The following is a 26,866-nucleotide window of genomic DNA, read 5'->3' on the forward strand; positions in this document are numbered from 1 at the left end:
CTCGGGGGCAGTGGGCTCAGTGGAGGTAGGTAGGGTGGTTCCATCGGTACCAGGAACTGGAGGGAGAGAAAGCCGAGCAGCTGCGGTCACGGGAAGGCAGGGGGGAATCCCTGTGGCCGCAGGGCCCACTCTGAGAGGTACGCGGCGTGGGACCAATCCCGGCCTCCCAGGAGGGCCTGGGCTTCCTCTGCTCTGGTGGCGGCTGTGGACACCGCACAGTGAGCGGGCCGGCGCCCTCGTGGCTTCACCTCTGGCCCAGCCAGGCCTCTGCCCACCACACCCACCCCTGGTCCCAGTCAGCCCCCGCCCCCGACCAGCTCCTACCCTAACCCTACACCCCAACACACAGCTCCTAACCCTCCCCCCCACACACACCAGCTCCTAACCCTAACCCTCCCCGACACACACCAGCTCCTAACCCTAACCCTCCCCCACACACACACCAGCTCCTAACCCTAACCCTCCCTCCCACACACACCAGCTCCTAACCCTAACCCTCCCCCCCCCACACACCAGCTCCTAAGCCTAACCCTCCCCCCCCCACACCAGCTCCTAACCCTAACCCTCCCCACACACACACCAGCTCCTAACCCTAACCCTCCCCACACACACCAGCTCCTAACCCTAACCCTCCCTCCCACACACCAGCTCCTAACCCTAACCCTCCCCACACACACACCAGCTCCTAACCCTAACCCTCCCCACACACACCAGCTCCTAACCCTAACCCTCCCCCCCCCACACCAGCTCCTAACCCTAACCCTCCCCCCCCACACACACCAGCTCCTAACCCTAACCCTCCCCACACACACCAGCTCCTAACCCTAACCCTCCCCACACACACACCAGCTCCTAACCCTAACCCTCCCCACACACACACCAGCTCCTAACCCTAACCCTCCCTCCCCCCACACACCAGCTCCTAACCCTAACCCTCCCCACACACACACCAGCTCCTAACCCTAACCCTCCCCCCACACCAGCTCCTAACCCTAACCCTCCCCCCACACACACACCAGCTCCTAACCCTAACCCTCCCCACACACACACCAGCTCCTAACCCTAACCCTCCCCCCCCACACACCAGCTCCTAACCCTAACCCTCCCCACACACACACCAGCTCCTAACCCTAACCCTCCCTCCCCACACACCAGCTCCTAACCCTAACCCTCCCCCACACACACACACCAGCTCCTAACCCTAACCCTCCCCACACACACCAGCTCCTAACCCTAACCCTCCCCCCCACACACCAGCTCCTAACCCTAACCCTCCCCCCCACACACACACCAGCTCCTAACCCTAACCCTCCAACCCACACACCAGCTCCTAACCCTAACCCTCCCTCCCCACACACCAGCTCCTAACCCTAACCCTCCCCACACACACCAGCTCCTAACCCTAACCCTCCCCCCCCACACCAGCTCCTAACCCTAACCCTCCCCCCCCACACACCAGCTCCTAACCCTAACCCTCCCCACACACACACCAGCTCCTAACCCTAACCCTCCCCACACACACACCAGCTCTTAACCCTAACCCTCCCCACACACACCAGCTCCTAACCCTAACCCTCCCTCCCACACACCAGCTCCTAACCCTAACCCTCCCCCCCACACACACCAGCTCCTAACCCTAACCCTCCCCCCCACACACACCAGCTCCTAACCCTAACCCTCCCTCCCACAAACCCGCTCCTAACCCTAACCCTCCCCCCCCACACACCAGCTCCTAACCCTAACCCTCCCTCCCACACACCAGCTCCTAACCCTAACCCTCCCCACACACACCAGCTCCTAACCCTAACCCTCCCTCCACACACCAGCTCCTAACCCTAACCCTCCCCACACACACACCAGCTCCTAACCCTAACCCTCCCCCCCCACACACCAGCTCCTAACCCTAACCCTCCCCCCCCCACACCAGCTCCTAACCCTAACCCTCCCCACACACACACCAGCTCCTAACCCTAACCCTCCCCCCCCCACACACCAGCTCCTAACCCTAACCCTCCCCACACACACCAGCTCCTAACCCTAACCCTCCCTCCCACACACCAGCTCCTAACCCTAACCCTCCCTACACACACCAGCTCCTAACCCTAACCCTCCCCCCCCCACACACCAGCTCCTAACCCTAACCCTCCCCCCACACACACCAGCTCCTAACCCTAACCCTCCCCACACACACACCAGCTCCTAACCCTAACCCTCCCTCCCACACACCAGCTCCTAACCCTAACCCTCCCCACAAACACACCAGCCCAGCTCCTAACCCTAACCCTCCCTCCCCCCACACACCAGCTCCTAACCCTAACCCTCCCCCCACACACCAGCTCCTAACCCTAACCCTCCCCTCCCCCCACACACCAGCTCCTAACCCTAACCCTCCCCCACACACACACCAGCTCCTAACCCTAACCCTCCCCCCCACACACACCAGCTCCTAACCCTAACCCTCCCCCCCCACACACACCAGCTCCTAACCCTAACCCTCCCCACACACACACCAGCTCCTAACCCTAACCCTCCCCACACACACACCAGCTCCTAACCCTAACCCTCCCCACACACACACCAGCTCCTAACCCTAACCCTCCCCCCCACACACCAGCTCCTAACCCTAACCCTCCCTCCCCCCACACACCAGCTCCTAACCCTAACCCTCCCCCCCACACACACCAGCTCCTAACCCTAACCCTCCCTCCCACACACCAGCTCCTAACCCTAACCCTCCCCCCCACACACACCAGCTCCTAACCCTAACCCTCCCTCCCACACACCAGCTCCTAACCCTAACCCTCCCTCCCCCACACACCAGCTCCTAACCCTAACCCTCCCCCCCCACACACCAGCTCCTAACCCTAACCCTCCCCACACACACACCAGCTCCTAACCCTAACCCTCCCCCCCACACACACCAGCTCCTAACCCTAACCCTCCCCCCCCACACACACCAGCTCCTAACCCTAACCCTCCCCACACACACACCAGCTCCTAACCCTAACCTTCCCCACACACAAACCAGCTCCTAACCCTAACCCTCCCCCCCCACACCAGCTCCTACCCTAACCCTCCCCCCCCACACACACCAGCTCCTAACCCTAACCCTCCCCACACACACCAGCTCCTAACCCTAACCCTCCCCACACACACACCAGCTCCTAACCCTAACCCTCCCCACACACACACCAGCTCCTAACCCTAACCCTCCCTCCCCCCACACACCAGCTCCTAACCCTAACCCTCCCCACACACACACCAGCTCCTAACCCTAACCCTCCCCCCCCCACACCAGCTCCTAACCCTAAGCCTCCCCCCCCACACAAACCAGCTCCTAACCCTAACCCTCCCCACCACACACACCAGCTCCTAACCCTAACCCTCCCCCCCCCCACACACCAGCTCCTAACCCTAACCCTCCCCACACAAACACCAGCTCCTAACCCTAACCGTCCCTCCCACACACCAGCTCCTAACCCTAACCCTCCCCACACACACACCAGCTCCTAACCCTAACCCTCCCTCCCACACACCAGCTCCTAACCCTAACCCTCCCCCCCACACACACACCAGCTCCTAACCCTAACCCTCCCCACACACACCAGCTCCTAACCCTAACCCTCCCCCCCCCACACACCAGCTCCTAACCCTAACCCTCCCCACACACACACCAGCTCCTAACCCTAACCCTCCAACCCACACACCAGCTCCTAACCCTAACCCTCCCTCCCCACACACCAGCTCCTAACCCTAACCCTCCCCACACACACCAGCTCCTAACCCTAACCCTCCCCACACACACACCAGCTCCTAACCCTAACCCTCCCCACACACACACCAGCTCCTAACCCTAACCCTCCCCCCCCACACCAGCTCCTAACCCTAACCCTCCCCCCCCACACACCAGCTCCTAACCCTAACCCTCCCCACACACACACCAGCTCCTAACCCTAACCCTCCCCACACACACACCAGCTCCTAACCCTAACCCTCCCCACACACACCAGCTCCTAACCCTAACCCTCCCTCCCACACACCAGCTCCTAACCCTAACCCTCCCCCCCACAACACACCAGCTCCTAACCCTAACCCTCCCTCCCACAAACCCGCTCCTAACCCTAACCCTCCCCCCCACACACACCAGCTCCTAACCCTAACCCTCCCTCCCACACACCAGCTCCTAACCCTAACCCTCCCCACACACACCAGCTCCTAACCCTAACCCTCCCTCCCACACACCAGCTCCTAACCCTAACCCTCCCCACACACACACCAGCTCCTAACCCTAACCCTCCCCCCCCCACAAACCAGCTCCTAACCCTAACCCTCCCCCCCCACACCAGCTCCTAACCCTAACCCTCCCCCCCACACACACACCAGCTCCTAACCCTAACCCTCCCCCCCCACACACCAGCTCCTAACCCTAACCCTCCCCACACACACACCAGCTCCTAACCCTAACCCTCCCCACACACACCAGCTCCTAACCCTAACCCTCCCCCCCCCACACCAGCTCCTAACCCTAACCCTCCCCCCCCACACACACCAGCTCCTAACCCTAACCCTCCCCACACACACCAGCTCCTAACCCTAACCCTCCCCACACACACACCAGCTCCTAACCCTAACCCTCCCCACACACACACCAGCTCCTAACCCTAACCCTCCCTCCCCCCACACACCAGCTCCTAACCCTAACCCTCCCCACACACACACCAGCTCCTAACCCTAACCCTCCCCCCCCCACACCAGCTCCTAACCCTAAGCCTCCCCCCCCACACAAACCAGCTCCTAACCCTAACCCTCCCCACACACACACCAGCTCCTAACCCTAACCCTCCCCCCCCCACACACCAGCTCCTAACCCTAACCCTCCCCACACACACACCAGCTCCTAACCCTAACCCTCCCTCCCACACACCAGCTCCTAACCCTAACCCTCCCCACACACACACCAGCTCCTAACCCTAACCCTCCCTCCCACACACCAGCTCCTAACCCTAACCCTCCCCCCCACACACACACCAGCTCCTAACCCTAACCCTCCCCACACACACCAGCTCCTAACCCTAACCCTCCCCCCCCCACACACCAGCTCCTAACCCTAACCCTCCCCACACACACACCAGCTCCTAACCCTAACCCTCCAACCCACACACCAGCTCCTAACCCTAACCCTCCCTCCCCACACACCAGCTCCTAACCCTAACCCTCCCCACACACACCAGCTCCTAACCCTAACCCTCCCCACACACACACCAGCTCCTAACCCTAACCCTCCCCACACACACACCAGCTCCTAACCCTAACCCTCCCCCCCCACACCAGCTCCTAACCCTAACCCTCCCCCCCACACACCAGCTCCTAACCCTAACCCTCCCCACACACACACCAGCTCCTAACCCTAACCCTCCCCACACACACACCAGCTCCTAACCCTAACCCTCCCCACACACACCAGCTCCTAACCCTAACCCTCCCTCCCACACACCAGCTCCTAACCCTAACCCTCCCCCCCACACACACCAGCTCCTAACCCTAACCCTCCCCCCCCGCACACCAGCTCCTAACCCTAACCCTCCCCACACACACACCAGCTCCTAAACCTAACCCTCCCCCCCACACACACCAGCTCCTAACCCTAACCCTCCCCCCCCACAAACCCGCTCCTAACCCTAACCCTCCCCCCCACACACACCAGCTCCTAACCCTAACCCTCCCTCCCACACACCAGCTCCTAACCCTAACCCTCCCCACACACACCAGCTCCTAACCCTAACCCTCCCTCCCACACACCAGCTCCTAACCCTAACCCTCCCCACACACACACCAGCTCCTAACCCTAACCCTCCCCCCCACACAAACCAGCTCCTAACCCTAACCCTCCCCCCCCACACCAGCTCCTAACCCTAACCCTCCCCACACACACACCAGCTCCTAAACCTAACCCTCCCCCCACACACACCAGCTCCTAACCCTAACCCTCCCCCACACACACCAGCTCCTAACCCTAACCCTCCCTCCCACACACCAGCTCCTAACCCTAACCCTCCCCACACACACACCAGCTCCTAACCCTAACCCTCCCTCCCCCCACACACCAGCTCCTAACCCTAACCCTCCCCCCCACACACCAGCTCCTAACCCTAACCCTCCCTCCCCCCACACACCAGCTCCTAACCCTAACCCTCCCCCCCACACACACCAGCTCCTAACCCTAACCCTCCCCCCCACACACACCAGCTCCTAACCCTAACCCTCCCCCCCCACACACACCAGCTCCTAACCCTAACCCTCCCTCCCCCCACACACCAGCTCCTAACCCTAACCCTCCCCACACACACACCAGCTCCTAACCCTAACCCTCCCCACACACACACCAGCTCCTAACCCTAACCCTCCCCCCCACACACCAGCTCCTAACCCTAACCCTCCCTCCCCCCACACACCAGCTCCTAACCCTAACCCTCCCCCCCACACACACCAGCTCCTAACCCTAACCCTCCCTCCCACACACCAGCTCCTAACCCTAACCCTCCCCCCCACACACACCAGCTCCTAACCCTAACCCTCCCTCCCACACACCAGCTCCTAACCCTAACCCTCCCTCCCCCCACACACCAGCTCCTAACCCTAACCCTCCCTCCCCCACACACCAGCTCCTAACCCTAACCCTCCCCACACACACACCAGCTCCTAACCCTAACCCTCCCCCCCACACACACCAGCTCCTAACCCTAACCCTCCCCCCCCACACACACCAGCTCCTAACCCTAACCCTCCCCACACACACACCAGCTCCTAACCCTAACCTTCCCCACACACAAACCAGCTCCTAACCCTAACCCTCCCTCCCACACACCAGCTCCTAACCCTAACCCTCCCCCCCCACACACCAGCTCCTAACCCTAACCCTCCCTCCCACACACCAGCTCCTAACCCTAACCCCCCCCCACACACCAGCTCCTAACCCTAACCCTCCCTCCCACACACCAGCTCCTAACCCTAACCCTCCCCCCCCCACACCAGCTCCTAACCCTAACCCTCCCCCCCCCACACCAGCTCCTAACCCTAACCCTCCCCCCCCACACACCAGCTCCTAACCCTAACCCTCCCCCACACACACCAGCTCCTAACCCTAACCCTCCCCCCCCCCACACACCAGCTCCTAACCCTAACCCTCCCCCCCCCACACACCAGCTCCTAACCCTAACCCTCCCCACACACACCAGCTCCTAACCCTAACCCTCCCCCCCCACACACCAGCTCCTAACCCTAACCCTCCCCACACAAACACCAGCTCCTAACCCTAACCCTCCCCCCCCACACACCAGCTCCTAACCCTAACCCTCCCCACACACACACCAGCTCCTAACCCTAACCCTCCCTCCCACACACCAGCTCCTAACCCTAACCCTCCCCCCCACACACACCAGCTCCTAACCCTAACCCTCCCCACACACACACCAGCTCCTAACCCTAACCCTCCCCACACACACCAGCTCCTAACCCTAACCCTCCCCCCCCCACACACACCAGCTCCTAACCCTAACCCTCCCCCCCCACACACCAGCTCCTAACCCTAACCCTCCCCACACACACCAGCTCCTAACCCTAACCCTCCCCACACACACACCAGCTCCTAACCCTAACCCTCCCCCCACACACACCAGCTCCTAACCCTAACCCTCCCTCCCCCCACACACCAGCTCCTAACCCTAACCCTCCCCACACACACACCAGCTCCTAACCCTAACCCTCCCCCCCCACACCAGCTCCTAACCCTAACCCTCCCCCCCCACACACACCAGCTCCTAACCCTAACCCTCCCCACACACACACCAGCTCCTAACCCTAACCCTCCCCCCCCCACACACCAGCTCCTAACCCTAACCCTCCCCACACACACACCAGCTCCTAACCCTAACCCTCCAACCCACACACCAGCTCCTAACCCTAACCCTCCCCCCACACACACACCAGCTCCTAACCCTAACCCTCCCTCCCACACACCAGCTCCTAACCCTAACCCTCCCCCCACACACACACCAGCTCCTAACCCTAACCCTCCCCACACACACCAGCTCCTAACCCTAACCCTCCCCCCCCACACACCAGCTCCTAACCCTAACCCTCCCCACACACACACCAGCTCCTAACCCTAACCCTCCAACCCACACACCAGCTCCTAACCCTAACCCTCCCTCCCCACACACCAGCTCCTAACCCTAACCCTCCCCACACACACCAGCTCCTAACCCTAACCCTCCCCCCCCCACACCAGCTCCTAACCCTAACCCTCCCCCCCCACACACCAGCTCCTAACCCTAACCCTCCCCACACACACACCAGCTCCTAACCCTAACCCTCCCTCCCACACACCAGCTCCTAACCCTAACCCTCCCCACCACACACACACCAGCTCCTAACCCTAACCCTCCCCACACACACCAGCTCCTAACCCTAACCCTCCCCACACACACACCAGCTCCTAACCCTAACCCTCCCTCCCACACACCAGCTCCTAACCCTAACCCTCCCCCCCCGCACACCAGCTCCTAACCCTAACCCTCCCCACACACACACCAGCTCCTAACCCTAACCCTCCCCACACACACCAGTTCCTAACCCTAACCCTCCCTCCCACACACCAGCTCCTAACCCTAACCCTCCCCACACACACACCAGCTCCTAACCCTAACCCTCCCTCCCCCCACACACCAGCTCCTAACCCTAACCCTCCCCACACACACACCAGCTCCTAACCCTAACCCTCCCCCCACACACCAGCTCCTAACCCTAACCCTCCCCACACACACACCAGCTCCTAACCCTAACCCTCCCTCCCACACACACCAGCTCCTAACCCTAACCCTCCCCACACACACACCAGCTCCTAACCCTAACCCTCCCCCCCACACACACCAGCTCCTAACCCTAACCCTCCCCCCCCACACACCAGCTCCTAACCCTAACCCTCCCTCCCACACACACACCAGCTCCTAACCCTAACCCTCCCCCCCCCACACCAGCTCCTAACCCTAACCCTCCCCCCCTCCCACACCAGCTCCTAACCCTAACCCTCCCCACACACACACCAGCTCCTAACCCTAACCCTCTCCCCCCCACACACCAGCTCCTAACCCTAACCCTCCCTCCCACACACCAGCTCCTAACCCTAACCCTCCCTCCCACACACACCAGCTCCTAACCCTAACCCTCCCCCCCCCACACACCAGCTCCTAACCCTAACCCTCCCCACACACACCAGCTCCTAACCCTAACCCTCCCCACACACACACCAGCTCCAGGAACCCTGCGGAGGAGAGTCTTGGGCCCAGGAGGCTGCTTCCCTGTGTGCACCCTGTGCCCTCTCGCTGTGCAGCGGGTGCGAACCGGGGTACTGGCAGGAGGGGGATCCCTATGCCCAGGGAGCGTCTGGCCTTGGACAGGAGGCCTGGGCCTGTCCCCTGCCCAGGCTCCTGCCCAGAAGGCTCAGTGGCTGAGCCCCTTTCTGAACCTGCTCCCTGGGGCCAGGCCCCTCCCTCCATCCCCTCCCCTTGTCTGACTGAAATCCCCTTCTTCCCAAGGCCCGGCCCGCCCCTCTGCCCGGGTCCCACAGCCCCCTTCCCCACCCCACAGGCCCCGCCCCACAGCCCCCCCTCCCGCCCCACAGCCCCCCCTCCCGCCCCACAGGCCCCTCCCGCCCCACAGCCCCCTCCTCCCGCCCCACAGGCCCCGCCCCACAGCCCCCCCTCCCGCCCCACAGGCCCCTGCCCCACAGCCCCCTTCCCCACCCCACAGGCCCCGCCCCACAGCCCCCCCTCCCGCCCCACAGGCCCCTCCCGCCCCACAGGCCCCCCTCCCGCCCCACAGGCCCCTCCCGCCCCACAGCCTCCCCTACAGCCCCCTCCCGCCCCACAGCCTCCCCCACAGCCCCCTCCTCCCGCCCCACAGGCCCCTCCCGCCCCACAGCCTCCCCCACAGCCCCCTCCCGCCCCACAGCCCCCTCCTCCCGCCCCACAGCCCCCTCCTCCCGCCCCACAGCCCCCTCCTCCCGCCCCACAGGCCCCTCCCGCCCCACAGCCTCCCCTACAGCCCCCTCCCGCCCCACACCCCCCTCCCGCCCCACAGCCCCCTCCTCCCGCCCCACAGCCCCCTCCTCCCGCCCCACAGGCCCCTCCCGCCCCACAGCCTCCCCCACAGCCCCCTCCCGCCCCACAGGCCCCTCCCGCCCCACAGGCCCCTCCCGCCCCACAGCCTCCCCCACAGCCCCCTCCCGCCCCACAGGCCCCTCTTCCCGCCCCACAGGCCCCGCCCCACAGGCCCGGGGCCCCAGGCTCACCCTGCGGCGCCCAGGCCGGCAGCTGCCTTGCTGCTGTGCTGCGGGGTGGGGAGTCCGGTGCCGGGTGAGGAGGGCCTGCTGCCCCCGGGGGAGCAGGACGAGGTCACTGGGGTGAGGAGAGGCAAACGGGTCACATGGCTGCTCCTGCAGGGACCCCAAAGGGCTCTCGCCCTCCCCTGCCCCACGCACCCACCAGCCCTGCCTTCTTGGCAGGAGCACCCAGACCGGGGTCCTGCCAAGTCTCCTCTCAACCCAGGCCCCGGGAGTCGCCCAGCTGGTCCTGGACACCAGCAGGCGGAGGCCAGAGGCGGGCACCCTGGCGGCAGGCACCCAGCCCCAGAGGCGGGCGGGGAGTCAGGAACCATAGGAGGGAAGGGAGGGGGAGGGGAGGGGGCTGGGAGGGGGGGAGGGGGGCTGGGAGGAAGGGAGGGAGGGGAGGGGGCTGGGAGGAAAGCAGGGGGAGGGGAGGGGGCTGGGAGGAAGGGATGGGGAGGGGAGGGGGGCTGGGAGGAAGGGATGGGGAGGGGAGGGGGGCTGGGAGGAAAGCAGGGGGAGGGGAGGGGGCTGGGAGGAAAGCAGGGGGAGGGGAGGGGGCTGGGAGGAAGGGATGGGGAGGGGAGGGGGCTGGGAGGAAAGCAGGGGGAGGGGAGGGGGCTGGGAGGAAGGCAGGGGGAGGGGAAGGGGCTGGGAGGAAGGGAGGGGAGGGGAGGGGGGCTGGGAGGAAGGCAGGGGGAGGGGAGGGGGGCTGGGAGGAAGGCAGGGGGAGGGGAAGGGGCTGGGAGGAAGGGAGGGGAGGGGAGGGGGGCTGGGAGGAAGGCAGGGGGAGGGGAGGGGGCTGGGAGGAAGGCAGGGGAAGGGGAAGGGGCTGGGAGGAAGGGAGGGGAGGGGAGGGGGGCTGGGAGGAGTGCGGGCAAGGTGCGGGGAGGCGCTTGGAGCAAAGAAGGGAAGGGCCCAGAATCCCACTGCTGGAAGTGCACAGAGCCCTGGCCAGGGCGCACAGGCTGACCCCCTCGGGCTGTGACTCGGGCTGACCCCCTCGGCCGCAGAGCTCGGGGCAGCAGGAGGCCTCTGCTGCTCAGGGCTTCCTTGGGGCTCACCTGTCGCAGGCAGCGTGCCGTGCCCGGGAGGGAGCGCCATGGGGCCCAGAGGCCCAGAGGAGGACACCTGCAAGGCAACATGGGCGTCAGTGTCCGCACCCCCCCTGCGCCGCCCGGGCGCCCTGTGCTGGGCCCCGGCGCCCAGGCCCATTCCAGCCCTCACCCACACCGCCCCATTCCCAGGCCCCGCCTCCCTGTGTGGTCAGCCAGCCCGGTCCAGAGTGTGCTGGAGGCTCAGCAATGGGAGGAGCACTCCCCGACCGACCGACCGACCGACCAACCGACCGCTGCCTCCTGCTTCTGCTCAGGGGCCCTGGCCGCCTCCCAGGCTGCCCAGGGTGGCCCCGGGGAGCTGGGCTTTGGTCTCTGAAGCTTTTAATTTTGCCTGGAGCCCTCACCGCACCCCCAGTGCGGGCTCTGCAGGCGGGAGGTAAGGTGGCCCGCCCTCCACACAGCGCCCCCCCTGCTTCCTAGCCCAAGGGAAGGGCCTCTGGGCAGACCTGGGAGCCGGGTCTGGCGAAGCAGCAGCCCTCCCTTCAGTGCCATCGCGCCTGGCAGAGTGAGGCTGGACCCCAGCCCCGCCTCCCTGCGGGCTGCAGGGCCCCAGCCCAGGGCGGCGTGGGCACGCACCCACAGGGGGCAAGGCGACTTTGAAGGGGGGCAATTCAAGAAAGAGCTATTAACAGTGAACTTTTTCATTTCTTCTGGTTCTAGAGGCTCATATACAGTATGTATGTATATATTCTGGCATATTTATGCATTTCAGTTCTCTGTTATATGTTTTGAAACTTTATTTGCTATTTTTTCCTATCACTTCATATTATTATTACTTTTTAAAACGATTTCTTCCTTAGTTCTTAACCTATCTTTTATTTATTTTTCTCTCTCATGGATGCCATGCTCTCTGGAAGCTTGTTTAGACCAAGGTCGTGGCCTGTTGGGCTTCCTGCTCGTGGACAGCTCCCTTCCTGAGGAAGAACTCCGGCCTCGGGCGTCAGATGCTCGGGGGGCGTGGCCAGAAAGAGGCTGGGACCATCGCTCCCAACGCTGTGTCCCCTGTGGCCGCTCGGGCGCTGGAGGGGGGGCTCGGGGGGCGCTGAGCCGTGCGGAGGGCGGGTGACCTTACCTGCCGCCTGCCAGAGCCCGCACGGGGGGGGGGGGGGGGTGCGGTGAGGGCTCCAGGGCTGTCTGCCCCTCCCCCCCAACGCTGACAGGAGAGCTCTGATGCCTTTTGAAGATTTGAAAGGAAGTTCTGCTCAGGGAGCTGCATTTGGTAACACCCCTTTGGTAACACCCCTTCCAGCAGGAGGCATCAGGGCCCGCCTGGCTGCTCCTGGCATTTGCTGCCTTTGCACAGCAAGGGGCAAGCACGTGGGGGGTGGGGGGGGCAGCCAGGAAGATGTGGATCAGGAATCTCTCCTCCCCTCCCTGCTGCAGAGCCCAATCATCTCACTGCTTTTAAATAAACAATGTGTTCAGTCACCGTGAGCAGCTTCTAAGAAGTTTCCTTCTGGAGACAGCTATGCCTGTGCAAGCAGGCATACACATGGTTTCCCCGTTTTAATGCTAAAATGGTTAAATCTTTATTGTGGAGAGTATCACAGATGTCCCCCATGCCCCCTTACTGCACTGCTGTCTGTGTCCATGGACCATGCACATAGGCACGCGAGGCCTTCCGCTGCTCCCGGCCCCTGCCGTCTGCAGCCTGGCCCTGCGCCTGCCTCTGGCCCATTTGTTCACTAGAGGCCTCGTGCGGCACGATCAGGACCTGGTCTGTCTGCCTCAGAGTGTGCTGTCCGCCCTCCATGGCCGCAGAGGTGAGGGCCTCTTGGCCGCTGCGAATGGCGCCGTCTGCCACATCTGCCCACTCGCCTCTCTGATGGGGTGCTGTGGAGAGCATCTCCTCTCAGGGGCACAGGAAGCCGCCCTGGTCCCAGAGACACTGCCGTGGGCCAGGAAGACAGCAGACACGCCCTCCTCAGAGCCCAAGAGCCTCAGCACACGTCCCTCCTCGCCCTCCCCCCGCCCCTGCCCCCAGAGCGGGCCTGTGGGCCCGGTGACTGGCTGCCAGGCGCTGGCCCAACATGCTGAGAGGGAGTCAGGCCCCTCCGGCCAGCGGCTCAGGGCTGAGCGTGAACCTAGGAGCCAGGAGGTCACGGTTCAATTCCCCGTCAGGGCACAGGCCCGGGTTGTGGGCTCCATCCCCAGTGTGGGGCCTGCAGGAGGCAGCCGATCCATGATTTCCTCTCATCATGGATGTTTCTGTCTCTCTCCCTCTCCCTTCCTCTCTGAAATCATTAACAATATTTGAGAGAGAGAGAGAGAGAGAGAGAGAGAGAGAGAGAGAGAGAGAGAGCGCCGCACTCTCCACAGCCCCTCCGAGCCCCTCCGAGTGCGGTGCCCTGGGGTGGTGAGACCTCAGTGAGCACCTGTCTGCCATCTGCTCTAAACAAACCGTCTTCAAGGTCCTGGCTCAGGTTTCTTACGGCCGAGGATGCCCCACATTCTCGCTCATTCCTGCGTCCAACCCCCTCACGCCTTCCCTGCTGCCTCTCTCCCAGCCGGTGCCCCCTCCTCCCTGTCCTCCCAGCTCCCTGCCCCCCACCTCACTCCCTGCTGTCAGTGTGAACAGCCTTCCTCAGAGGAGCTCCCCTCACACTCCGCGGGACCAGATCCCTCCATGCCTCATGGAGGCTCAGCGCGGCCTTCCGTCTGCCTTCCCTGCTGGCTGGGAGCGACCGGCCTCCCGCCCTGTGCCCAGGGCCAAGCACACGGGGTGCTCAGGAGGCATGTGAGAAGGGAATGATGGCTGAATGTCATGTGGCTTCCAACTTGAAATTTTAATGGACTCCCGTAGTTTTTAGAGTATTTTGGTATCAAGGCTCATCATGACCCGGCTCTCGTCAGTCTCTGTCTTAGTCCCAAACCTTCTGGTCCCACCAGACGGAAACGCGTGTTTCCCTAAAGGATGTGTTGTTTGGACCTCCCTGCTCCTCACGGCTGCCCCGCCCCCACCAGCCTTCTTCCTGCTCACTCCTCAGCTCTCCACGGCGCAGGCCTCGCAGCCCGCCTGCTGCTCTTGTCAGAGTTCCTGGCGCCCCTTCACTGACCCCTCCGTCCATCTCCTTCCACCTCGCCGTCCACACCCCTGCTCCCTTCCTCCCCGCGAGCCGGTGTTCTGCAGGTGGGGACTGGGCTCGCCTCTGTTTCTTCTGTCCAGACCCCACAGTGAGCTCCTTCCCACCCAGGATCTCAGCTTATGGCTGCCTGAGCCCAACCTCTGTTCCATCTCCCCCCTGACCTCTTGATCCCAGGCCCCCCTGAACATCATCATAAAGGAAAGAACAGAGACGGCCCTCTCCATCCCCACGTGACTCCTCCCACATCCGCTTGTCCATCAATGGCGTCACCATCTACCAGCCCAGTCTGACCACCCCAGGCCGTCTCCCTCCTTCACTGCTCCCCACTCCCGCCTACCAGCCATCACCGAGTGACCCCGCCTTCTGACGCCCTCCTGGATCTTCCCCCGTTGGTACCACTTGGTTTTGCTTCAGCCTTCATTTCCCCACTGAGAACCCCCAGCCTCTCAAACCGCCGCTTGCACTGGCGTGAGGATGATCGTACTCTAAAAGGCAGATGTGGTCACGCAGTGCCTGCCTAACACCCTCAGGCTCTGAGCCCGGAAGCGTCAGCACTGCACAGCGCCCCTCAGCTGTCCGTGTGACCTGTCCAGCCTCACCGTTCTGCATCCCGCCCCAGGAACCACCTGCAGTGCCATGAAGGTGCCACCGTCCTCCCTGGCCGGTCCTCGTTCCCCCCTTCCCCGTCCTTTTGCCTCTTCACTCCTTCCTGCCTCTGGGACTGCGCCGGGCGCGGAGGGCCTCCTCGGGGAGCCTTCCCTAGCCGCCGCCTCCCGAGGCTGACTCAGCGTGACACACGCTCTCCTGGAGAAACCCTCACATGGTGTGTCCTGTGCTCACGTGGCTGTTCCCCTGCGAGGCAACGGGCCTCTGGCAGAGCCACAGACGATGGAGAGAGCTAACAGGCCTGGTGAAGCAACGAGCAACGGCGGGTTTTATGGAACAGCTCTGCCCGCCCGGACAAGGCTGAGTGCTGTCCGTCCTGGAGTGCCACAGGCTCAGGGGCATCCCATTGTCCCCAAGGACCTTACCGTTCACCCACGCCACCCCCGAGGACGGATGGGACTTCCCACCGCACCTCTGGCATCATCTTCCCTCCACACTGCCACGCTGCCTGCCCCATGCTGCTACAGCCCCACGGCTCGCTGCAGACAGAGCTGTCCACCTGACACTCCTCTGGGGGGTCTAGGAGTCATGTCCAGCTTTCTGCAACCAACTCTAGATTCTTCGTTTCCCTCTCACACCTGTTCCTCCCGAGTCTTCGTCACCTCAAGCATGGCAGACCTCCCAGCCAGCTGCCCAGGCCAGAACCTGGTCTCCTTTCCCTGGTTCCTCAGGCCCCTGTGAGCACTGGGCACGTCTTGCTGGCTCCGCAGGTGAAGTCGATTCAGATCCAATTGCTTCGCCTCACCGCCTTGGCTACCACCCCAGCCCAAGCCTCCAGGACCCAGCCTGAGCACGCAGCTCTGGCCCCCTGTCCCCTCACGTGGTTCTCAGCCGCGCGTGTCCGGCTCCGGCTTCTCTGCTCAGAGTTCTCCAGCGGCTTCTTTCACACAAAGCGGCCGGTCCTTCCAACGGCTGGTGCCTGCTTCCTGCCCCTCTCCCGTCAGCGCCTCCGTCTGGCCTCCTCCCTCGCTCTGCCCGCCGCACTGGCACTCTCGGGCAGCCTTGCTCACCGGCCCCTCTTCTCTGGGAACCCTCTCCCTTTCCACAGTGAGGTCTCTGCGCGAACGGCACCTCCCCAGAGAGTGACGGCTCTATGGAAACAGCTCCTCACCATCACTTTCTCTCTCCTCACCCTCCATTCTCCTTGATATTAAATACTTACTGCACAGCACCTATCTGTGGATTTATTTACATCCTGTACTCCCCCTCCCCCCATCTTCCCCGGGATGGAGAAGACTGCCCTCCGGGCATCGGCCGCAGTGCCCGCAGGCAGCTCACGCTCTCCCTCTAACCCACACCAGCACTCACCAGACGGGACGTGTAGACGGGTGGTTTGACGGGTGTGGCCACAGGACAGTTGATCCGCTTCTCCTTTTGGCGTCGGTTGCAGAACCAGACTCTCACCACCTCCTTCTCCATGGACAGCTGTTCTGCAATCATGGAGATCTCCTCCGAGCTGGGTTTGGGGTTCTACAGAAACCGAAGGGGGAGAGTGGTCAGGAGAAGAAGGGAGTAGGGTCAAGAATTGGGGGTGGGGGACAGATGCTTCATGGAAACAGGATAAAACAACAGATGGATCAAAAGCTTTAGAATCAGACCTAGATGGAATGCTCACTCATCCCTTCCTGTGTGTCCCTAAGCAAGGTTCTTAGCCGCTGTGAGACCAGAACAGCAATGCCTGCCCTGAAGGATTGTGGGAGGATTAAGTGAGAGATGTGTGTCAGGGCTGCACACGGGCCTGGCACAGCTCTTCCCTTGCTCCTTCCTTCCCGAGCAGCTCTGCTAGAAGAGTCACGTGAGGACAGGAGCTCCAGTGCCCTCCTCTGTGTTCTGTCTTCACAACCTGGTGTTTCTCTGTGGCCCTGCCTCCTGTCCTGCCCCACATAGGGAAGGATGAAGCTAACCCTGAGCACCGTGGAGACTGTGCAAATACAGGCAACACTTGCCCGGCCAGGGTGGCTCAGTGACCGAGAGGAACCAGGAGGTCAGGAATTCGATTCCGGGTCAGGGCACGGGCCCGGGTTGCAGGCTCCATCCCCAGTGTGGGGCATGCAGGAGGCAGCTGATCCATGATTCTCTCTCATCTTTGATGCTTCTCTCTCTCCCTTCCTCTCTGGAAGCAATAAAAATACTTTTTAAAAATATATATAGATCACACTCTAGTTCTGCTCCCCAACACCCGTCTTTGACATCTGCCCTCTTCTCTCCCTCAGACACCTTCCCAGAGGCCCTCCTGGTGCTCTGAGAACCTGAGTCAGAAGGAAAGCCAGCTCTTGCCACCCTGCCAGCAGGATGCAGCCTCCAGCTCTTTGGCCGCTTACGGGCGGCCGGCCTGGGCCTGGGTCTGTGCGACTGATGGAGGCCAAAGCATGTCCTGGTACCCAAGGGCCCTGATTAGAAGCTCTGGACCAAACCTGTTTTCCTCTCTTCTCTCCCCCAGCTCCCAGGGGGACACAGAGTTGATATTATTAGCTTCAACATACAGGCTTTAGACTATGCTTTGGCTCCTCCTTAAAAACTGTATGCATGTAATATGATTGCAAATATTTAAATGTGTGTGGAAAAGAGAAATAGAAGGAAACACAGGTAGATGGCATTTGATGATGAGTTTCCCCTCCATCCCTGTCTTTTCCTAATTGTGTACGCTAAGCATTTGTTACAGTTATAATTTGAAGAATACAAAACAATGCACAGGAAGTGGAGAATTTCTATACAACGCCCTTCTGTGCTCCCTCCACTTCAACTGGACAGAGTGCTGCACGCTTCTGGGAATCTGTATCCCATTGTGTCTGTTTTTTTAAAATATATTTTTATTGGTTTCAGAGGGAAAGGGAGAAGGAGCGTTAGAAACATCAATGATGAGAGAGAATCATTGATGGGCTGCCTCCTGCACGCCCCTCCTGGGGACCGAGCCCACAACCCAGGCATGTGCCTTGTCTGGAATCAAATCCGGGACCCTTCAGTCTGTAGTCTGAGGCTCTATCCACTGAACCACACCAGCCAGGGTAATATTCCAGTCTTTAAATCTCCAGTGGAAGGGGTGACGGGCCCTGGATAGGCATCAGGGCAAGAAGGGTGAGTGGGGGAAGAAGTTCCTGGGGTGTGAGAGGATGGCAGACTGCCACCTGCTGTCTACAGAGGGGGTGCTTTCTAGCCTCTTCCCAAGACCGGCCTGAGCTGCTCCCCCGCCGCTCCCGCCGAGGGGCCACTCACATCCTGAAACCTCTTCTCCAGGCTCAGGCGGATGTTGGTCTCGATGCTGGTGCGTTTCTTCCTCTTCCTCCCGAACACCTCGGTGAGGGCGGGGTACCCGCTGGGGGCGCTCGCCGAGGGGTCTGCGGGGGAGGACTCTGGGGGAAACGGGAGGAAGCGAAGGGAAGGGAGTGGCAGCCATCCGGCTGAATGGACTTGAGGTCCAGTGACTCTCCAGGGTGGTGGGTCCCCAGCGGTGTTTTCTGGATCGGCCCTCCCCCAGCCAGGGGGCCGGCCGGACAGAACCCTGCTCTCCTCGTTGCTCCGGGCAGGGGTCTCCGGGGTGTGCACACGGCCCAGGAACCCCGGACGCGCAGGCATGTGTGGGCCCAGGGGCGCGGGCAGAGCTCCTGCGCGGAGGCTTGTGCTTTGTAAGCAGCCCCAGTGGGAACCCCGAACACTGGGTGAGTGGCGTGAGCCTGGGGCAACGCTGGTGCCGGGCCAAGGCTGCGGCGTGCACGGAGCAGTCTCCCTAGGAAGGACCCGGCCCAGTGGGGACCCACTAGAAATGACCTTTAAGGTCCTTCCCCGGGGCCGTAGCTCTGGCTTCGACACTGCTATAAAAGCTGTGAGGGCAGTCTGTGGGGGCCGTCTTTGTCCTCCCAGGTGCCAAGTGAAAGGCCTTCCAAGAAGGTGGCATCCTGCTGCCCGCCTCCCGGTTTCCACAGCAACCACTCACCTCACTTCAACCTAACAGAGGCCTGGCCCCGCCTGGCTCTCTGCTCTGTCCCTCTCAGCCAGACCAGTGGTTCCCAATCAAGGGTGACTTGGTACCCGCCGGGGGCACCTGGCAATGTCCGGAGATGTGGTGGGAAGAAACCAGGGAAGGTGCTGCCAGGACGGCCCACAGCACAGGCGTCTCTGGGCCGAATGTGGGTGGTGTGCGACCGAGCAGCTCTGACCCACCCACAAGCCCTTGCCTCCGGCCGCCTGCACCTCCACACCGGGCAGTGGGCTAACCGCTGACCAGGCTCCACGGCCAGGCTCTCCCCACAGCCTGTCTGGCTCCTCCGGGCCTTCTCACACCTCTCAGATCAGCCAGATAGCAGCCTCCTGTGGGGACTGCTTCGCCCCCTCGCCCCTCCCGCCAGTCCTGGGATGTGTCTGCTCTGCAGACCTGCCCCAGGCGGCTTCCTGAGGGCCTGAGGTCCGGGCGGCTGGGGAGGGGCGGGAGGTGTGCGTTTCCATGGCCACGGGAGCTGTGAGCCCTGCAGGGAGCTCCCCTCCCCGTGCCTGACTCCCCGCTCAGCCGGCTCCAGACTCTGAAGAAGGAGGGTGCGGGCACGGACACCTAAAGCCCAGCAGATAAGGGCCCCTCCTGCAGGCTGTCCCAGGGGCGCCCCCGCCCAAGGCCTACCCGCGTCGCTCAGCCACTTCTCCAGCAGCGGCTTGAGCTTGCACATGTTCTTGAAGCTCAGGTTGAGGGCCTCGAACCGCGAGATGGTGGTCTGGCTGAAGTCGTTGCCGTACAGCTTCCCCATGGCCAGCCCCACGTCCCCCTGGGGGAAGGAGGGGGAGAGAGGCTGCTTCTCCTCCAGTCCACCCGCCACCCCCACCTACCGCCTCGGCTCCTTCCCGGCCCCCAAGATGGGAGCGGCCTGATTTCTCTTCAGGACTCTGTGGGCTCCAAGCGGAAGGCCTGGCCCCACCCGGCCACCCCCCCTGCCCCCTCCACCGGCCCTGTGCTCAGCACAGCGCTGTCCACAGGCCCGGCTCCCCCCTCCACCAGCCCTGTGCTCAGCACAGTGCCGTCCACAGGCCCGGCCGCAAAGGGCTCACAACAGGCGCAGGATGGGCCCGCCCCGGCACGCCGAACTCGGGGTGCTCTTGAGACCTGGACGGGAGCCTCCTCTGCCTCCCCAGAAGCAAACCTGCGTGAAGCCCAGCTTGATGCGTCTCTGCTTGAAGGTCTTGGCAAACTTCTCCAGCTCCTCCAGGTCGCTGGGCTCGTCAGCACCCCCGGCGCCCGGCAGGTGCTTGGGCACCGGGAGGTGCTGGGGAGCTTCCAGGTGGGCGTCTAAGGAGGGTCCCGGCAGCCCGGGGCGCCCCGCTGCCTGGAAGACACACAGTCAGCACGTCCGGCCGAGTGCCAACACCGGCACCGGCAGCTCGGGGGGGCCTGGCTGCGCTGAGCGCCTGTGCTGTCACTCACAGGAGGCGGGAACCACGCTCCTAGGAAGGGCGAGCAGCCACCTAGGCCAGAGGGGCAGCGGCAAGTGGGCCTGGAGTACGCTGGCCGGTCTGTGATGCACCGACTTGGCGCCCTCCCGTGGGCTTTCCCCCAGGAGAGGAGCCAGAGGCTCGGGTGCAGTTTTGAGAGCGAGCTCAGCGGGCCGTGGCTGCCGGCTTTGTGTTCGCACACAGCAGAGCCGCTGGTGCTCGCCCAGCGGAGCCGGCTTCCTGCACGGAGCTCTGCTCAAGGTCAGGCTCCCCGCCTGGCGTTTTACATCCTAGACCAGGGGTCCTCAAACTTTTTAAAGTGGGGGCCAGATCACGGTCCCTCAGAGAGCTGGAGGGCCGGACTATATGAACTACTAATTCCTACTGTAACACCTCGGCTGCGCTCACTGCCCAAAAAACCTGGCGGGCAGGATCAGACTCCCCTGGGGGCCGTAGTTTGAAGACCCCTGTCCTAGACCACCCGTTTTCATTCAGTAGAATGTTTGGGGGTTTGCTTTTCTTTTGCTTGTTTGTTTTGTTAACCCAAGGATATTTTTCATGATTTTTAGAGAGAGTGGAAGGGAGAGGGAGAATCAAAGTGAAACGCTGATGTGAGGGATTCATCCAAGTGAGAGAAACATTGATGCCAATTGGCTGCCTCCCACACGTGCCCAGACCTGGGCCGAGGATCACACCTGCAATCTCCGTACCTGCCCTGGATCAGGACCCTAAGTCCACGGCCGACCTCTCTCCACTGAGCCGCACTGGTGAGGGCTGCTCTTTTTTTTTTTTTTTTTTTTTTTTTTTTTAGCAAAGGCATTCCAGTGCTCTCTGAATGCTCTGTGATCTCATTCATGGTTGTCAGGAGCACTTGCTTCTTTTGTTTATTTTCAGAGGAAAACGGATCCGTAGCCTAGAATCCAGGTTGTCCCCGTTTGGGGTCAGGCATCCATTGGACCCTGAAGACATGGATCATCCCCCAGGGAAGGAAGGACACCCAGCCGAGGGGTCAGCGCAGGCCTCTGCCCACATGGCACCGTGGCCTAAGCCCCCCTCTGCTCTCTCCTCCCCGCTCACTCTCTGGACTGGGGCTAGCTGTGCCTTTTCTCATCCAAGACACTCAGGGTTACCATGACGACAGGCGTCATTATTTTGGGGATGTAAAGGACCTGAAGGAAGTTGAAGACTCTTCCCAGAGAAGGGCTTTTGGGGATTTAAGACGGCTGGCTATGCATCTGATCCCGCTGATACAGACCAGACCCTCGGACACAGCTCTGTCTTCTTGAGACTTCCTTTTCATTCATTTATTTGTTCTTTTATCGGACAAATACCAAGTTCTTTGCTAAGGCCTTCACTTTCCCCCTTCACATCCAACTAGATGCCAAATTAAATTGGTTCAACTTCCCCAACATCTCTCATTCACCCCTTGCCTCCATCTTACTACCATTGCCCTAGGTCCGTGGTAGCCAAACTCATTAGTCACAGAGCCAATATCAACAGGACAACGATTGACATTTCTTTTGAGAGCCGAAAACTGACTTCTGCGCATGGGCCACGAAGTTTCAATCACACTGTATGTGCGTGCCCGCACGTGGTATTTTGTGTAAGAGCCACACTCAAGAGGCCAAAGAGCCGCATGTGGCTCGGGAACCACAGTTTGCCGACCATTGTCCTGGGCCAGTCGCTGTCACAGTCCAGGATGCTCTTGGGAGCTTATGCTTCTAGTGTCCCATTCCCATGAGCCACTAGGTGGCGCTGTCCCCCCAGGTGCCCCTGCTGAGCCAGGGCTCACAGTGATCCCTGGGAATCTCCATGTAGAGAAGGGGCATTGGGGTCCCTGCACACCCACTTCTGCAGAACCACCTGGGGCAGCTGTGCAGATGGGAGTGGTGGCCACAGCCGGTCACTCTGGCCGAGTGTGCCCAACATGAGGCTGCTTCAGCCCAGGCACAGAGAAGAGCCACTGCCTTTATGGTCTTGGGGCATCAGGCCAAGGGGCTCTAGTCCCCCATTGGGGCGTATGAGCGCCAGGCTGGGTGGCCATCACTGTGGCGTCCTAGGGGAGCTTGCTGACTGCTGGTTTGTTTTTTTTTTGTTTGTTTGTTTTTTTTAACAAGTTTTTTGTTTGTTTGTTTGTTTTTAACATATTTTACTGATTTTTTACAGAGAGGAAGAGAGAGGGATAGAAAGTTAGAAACATTGATCAGCTGCCTCTTGCACACCCTCTACTGGGGATGTGCCTGCAACCAGGGTACATGCCCTTGACCGGAATCGAACCCAGGACCCTTCAGTCCGCAGGCCGACGCTCTATCCACTGAGCTAAACCGGTTTTGGCTGGCTGCTGGTTTTGAGGTGACTGCTGCTAGAGCCTGGCTGGGGGCGGGGTGCCGGCACCATGGAGTGAGTGAGGCCAGGAGCTGGTCACTGGGTCCTCGTTCTGCCTCCACCTCTGACAGCGGCCCACCCTCCCTGGCTGTGGCTGTCATTCGCCCGCCTACCAAGAGGGCGAGTCCCCTGCTACACCCTCTTCCCCGGGGGTAAGAGCCCAGCCGAGGGCCGGAGGAAGACCAGGGGCTGAGCTCCGCCAAGCAGAGACTCCCAGAGGACACCTGGGAGTGGGGCTTACCTGGGACACCAGGCCGGATCCAGGCTGCGGGAGGAGCAGGGAGCTTTGCTGCTGTGGAAAGGGGAGGAGATTGGGCTGCAGACCTGGTGAGAGGGGGACAGGGACAGGAATGAAAGCCCCTTGTGAAAACCCCTGCAGCCTTGGAAGCCTGGCCTCTCTCCTCACTCACCCCCCCACCCCCCACTAATGAACCAAGTCCTGCAGCCCACCTCCAGCCCTGGGGGGAGGGGAGGTCCCCACGGGCACTGCCAGGCATCACCACAGGCCGAGGCAGAGCAGACCCAGGGAGAAAGCCGTGCCCAAACCAGTCCTGCTGCGCCCGCCGCCTGCCCGAGGCTGAGGAGGGCCAGCGATCTGCTCTGAGGTGGACTCCGGGCTGCTGGAGAGACCCGAGGGAGGAGCTGCGGGTGTGAGGGCTACGGTTCCAGCTCAGCTGGGAAAGTCCTGCCTGGACAGCTCACAGGCCGCCCATCGGCAAGGATGCCCGAGCATGCTGAGAGGTACTGTGGGGACCCCAGGCCGGCACTTTACCCATGGGGGAGGGGCTGAGTGAAGGGAGAGCAGCCAGGACTCCTCTGCTCCACCCGCTCCCCCTCCCCAGGGCCCGGTCCCCCAGGAGTCTCCTGCTTGGTGGTCATGCCAGGGTCTTCCTCGGGGAAGGTTATAGCCAGGCCTCTTGCTGCCACTCGGAGAGAGGCCGCCACACCCACAGCAGAAGGGGGTCGCCCGGCCGCTCAGCAGAGCTCAGCCTGAGTCTCTGTGGTCCCGAGCTGGCTTAGAGCACCGGCTGCTGTTACACATGCTCCTCAGTCTGAACAAGAAGCCAGGACTTTCTTCTTCTTCTTTTTGTTAATCGTAACCCGAGGATATTTTCCCGTTGGTTTTAAGAGAGAGTGGAAGAGAGAGGGAGAGACTGAGAGAATCATTGATGTGAGAGAGACATCGATTGGTTGCCACCCACATGAACCCCGACCAGGACCAAGGGGTCAGATCAACCTGCAACCAAGGTGCCCTTGAGTGCAGTCGAACCCTCTATCCACGGAGCCATCTGGCAGGGCGGCTTTTATTATTAAAATGAATGGGAAGAACCCGGCCTGGGAGGCTAATTGTGACCTCACAGCTGTGTTGTGTGTGGAAGTTACAAAGCCTTCTCACTGCTTTATTTCAGGTGACCCTCCATCACCTCGGGAGGCCGAGTTTTACTATTTTTCTTTTTTATGGAGAAGGACATAAACCTCAAAGAGGTTAAGGTAAGTTTCCCAAGAATCACAGCTAATAATTTCTACCAATGAGCTTTTTTGACTCCAGATTTTGAATTGGGCTTTTAATTGTTTATTGTTTGCTCAGTATTATCCATTGGCCTTATTGGCTACAAGCCTAGGCCAATTTCATATCACTGTTGACCAAAAAGATACCGAATTCAGCGCTACCTTCCCTTCCTGGCCCAGGAGTGTGATATGTATTATTCTGCAGAAGCAAATGCTTCAAGGTTCAAATACGCTCTGGCTCATCATGATGGGACACCCTGAGATGCGGGCAGCGCGGAGGGCAGGACCACAGCCCCATGGCCTTGAATCCTGGAGCTTACACTCCGCCATCACGTTTGGGCAAGCTGATGGCTACAGGAGGCGGAGAGGTGACACAGTGGTGGGTCAAAAGCAAGGGTTTTAGACAGACAAATCTGGAACTTTCTAGAAGGTCACCAGAGGCAGAATATGAGTACCCAGTGCACACAGTTATAGTTTGAGAGATAAATCAGGAAAACCACTCAGCAGGCCTCCTGGCACATCATGCTCAAATGATGTTAGCGATTGTTATAAACATTCTGTATTTTATTTGTTTGTCTGTTTGCGTGTTAATCCTCACCTGAGGTGACTCTCCCATTGATTTTCACAGAGAGCAGAAGAGAGAGCGGGAGACAGAAAGAAGCATCGATGTGAGAGAAACATGCAGGCCAGGGCCAGGGTGGGGAGGAGCCTGCAACCCAGGCTTGTGCCCTTGACCAGAATTGAACCCGAAACCCTTTGGTCTACAGGCTGACACTCTATCCACTGAGCCACACTGGCCAGGGCACAGTTGTTATAAATCTAACCCCTTACTCTTGGCCAGGATATCTGGAGGTTATGTTCCGGCAGCCTGTGGGTGGCACTGCTGCTCCACCGAGGCCTCACGTCCAGCTTCCCGAGGGACGCGGAGAGAACTGGGGCGTCTGCACGGCATTTCCCAGGAGCCACTCCTTTTTGCACTGCCCAGGTCCTGCCTCCCCCGCTCCCTTTCAGCCTCAAGTGGCATGAAATCATGGAAGATGGGAGAAGGAAGAAGAGAAGGCAATGGCCTGGAGGGGCAAGGAGGTCCCTGGCTCAGGCGTGATTGGGAAAAGCTGACCTAACAGCAGCGCTGGCCCCTCCCCCGGGTCCCAGCAGGCCCCGCCCAGCCGGCAGCAGGGCCGTGAGCCGGACCTCACCTTGCTGCCCTGGCTGGGCCTGAGAGAGCAGAAACTGCGAGACGGACTGCAGGTGGCTGGGAACCAGCACAAGCTGCTGCAGGGGGTGGAGGGGCGTCAGGTCCTGTGAGGGGAGAGACACGTCACAGGACTCACAGACTGGTCCCATCACGGCCGCCCGTCTGCTCCAGGTCCTCAGACGCCGAGTGTGCACAGTGGCCGGGTCTGTGCCCTGCGCGTCCCAGGATCCGGGACGCAGCCGCTGCTCCGCGAACGCTGGCCATCACGGTGCCCTGCAGCCTGGCCTGTTGTTTGACCTGTGTCAGTCGTGCCCCTTCCCCGCCCCCTCCCTGGAGACTGCAATGGCCTGGGGTGAGGCTAAGTCTTCTCACGTCTCAGACTTTACTCTGAACAACACGCAGTCCTAGTTGTCCAAGTGTGAAAAACCTCGTGGCACTGGGCCGGTTTCTGGGCCCGAACCGTCCTTCCTGAGGAAGGCAGCAGCTCTTAGTTCTCAGGAAAACCCATGGGCCTCCACGAGAGTCCAACCCCGGGCTCCTCCACCAGCCCAGAGCATGGACATCCAAGCCCCAAGATTCCTCCCAAGCGGAGGAGGGGTGCACATTCCGTTTTAAATGCGGCCAGAGAGGGGGTGCCTCTCACCTCCGGGTGAGCCAGGCCGACAGGAGCCCCCAGGAGGCCTGCTCACACACTGTGGGCGGCCTGGGCGCCTCCTTCTGCCCGCCAGGCCCCTCCGGTCCGGCTTTGAGGAAGCACTTGCAAGGAAGGGGCGTGCGGGGCTGCCCCAGGGCCAGGCCTGCGGGTTCTGCAGGGCTGCCTCCCTTCCCTCCCGGGAGGGACCTCCCTCCGTGACAGCCAGGCCTTTTGGAAAGGACTGTCAGGAGCCTCCCCGCCCCCCGCTCTCCAGCCTCTGCGCACCCCTGCGGGGCTCCTCGGACCACACTGCGGAGGTCAGCATTGTGCTGGGACGAGCCCGCGCCCACCAGGAGCACCAGGGCTCACGCATTTACCCCGGACACTTGGCTTCCGGGCATCATGGCAGGTCCCTGGCTCAGGGGGCATGGCCGGTGTGAGAGCGTCTGCTGCAGGGAGTCGCTGAGGTCCTCGGTTTTG

The 26,866-nt window shown here is 61.5% G+C and overlaps 1 protein-coding gene across 1 annotated transcript; it reads right to left on the bottom strand.

Moving 5' to 3' along the window:
- Positions 1 to 4: 4 nt before the first annotated feature.
- On the bottom strand, positions 5 to 26,866 carry POU2F3 (POU class 2 homeobox 3). Its single transcript, XM_084893560.1, has 10 exons — positions 26,764 to 26,866; positions 25,754 to 25,856; positions 23,290 to 23,372; positions 20,375 to 20,557; positions 19,861 to 20,002; positions 18,465 to 18,601; positions 16,560 to 16,721; positions 11,446 to 11,512; positions 10,349 to 10,454; positions 5 to 56 (listed from the first exon to the last, which is right to left on the bottom strand). The coding sequence occupies exons 1-10, from the start codon at positions 26,788 to 26,790 to the stop codon at positions 17 to 19; spliced, it is 1,050 nt and encodes a 349-aa protein (XP_084749686.1). The 5' UTR covers positions 26,791 to 26,866; the 3' UTR covers positions 5 to 16.

This window comes from Pipistrellus hanaki (assembly GCF_964339955.1).
Source record: "Pipistrellus hanaki genome assembly, chromosome: 9".
Taxonomy (NCBI): Eukaryota; Metazoa; Chordata; class Mammalia; order Chiroptera; family Vespertilionidae; genus Pipistrellus; species Pipistrellus hanaki.

Bases quoted from the DNA above. Each gene is read 5' to 3' on its own strand.
- POU2F3 (XM_084893560.1), bottom strand. From the start codon at position 26,790: ATGATGCCCGGAAGCCAAGTGTCCGGG. The intron at 18,602-19,860 runs GTAGGCCTTGGG...CGTTTCCCCCAG, and splicing joins GAAGTGGCTGAGCGACGCGG to AGTCCTCCCCCGCAGACCCC. The intron at 11,513-16,559 runs GTGAGTGCTGGT...GTTGCCTTGCAG, and splicing joins CCGTCTACACGTCCCGTCTG to GTGTCCTCCTCTGGGCCTCT.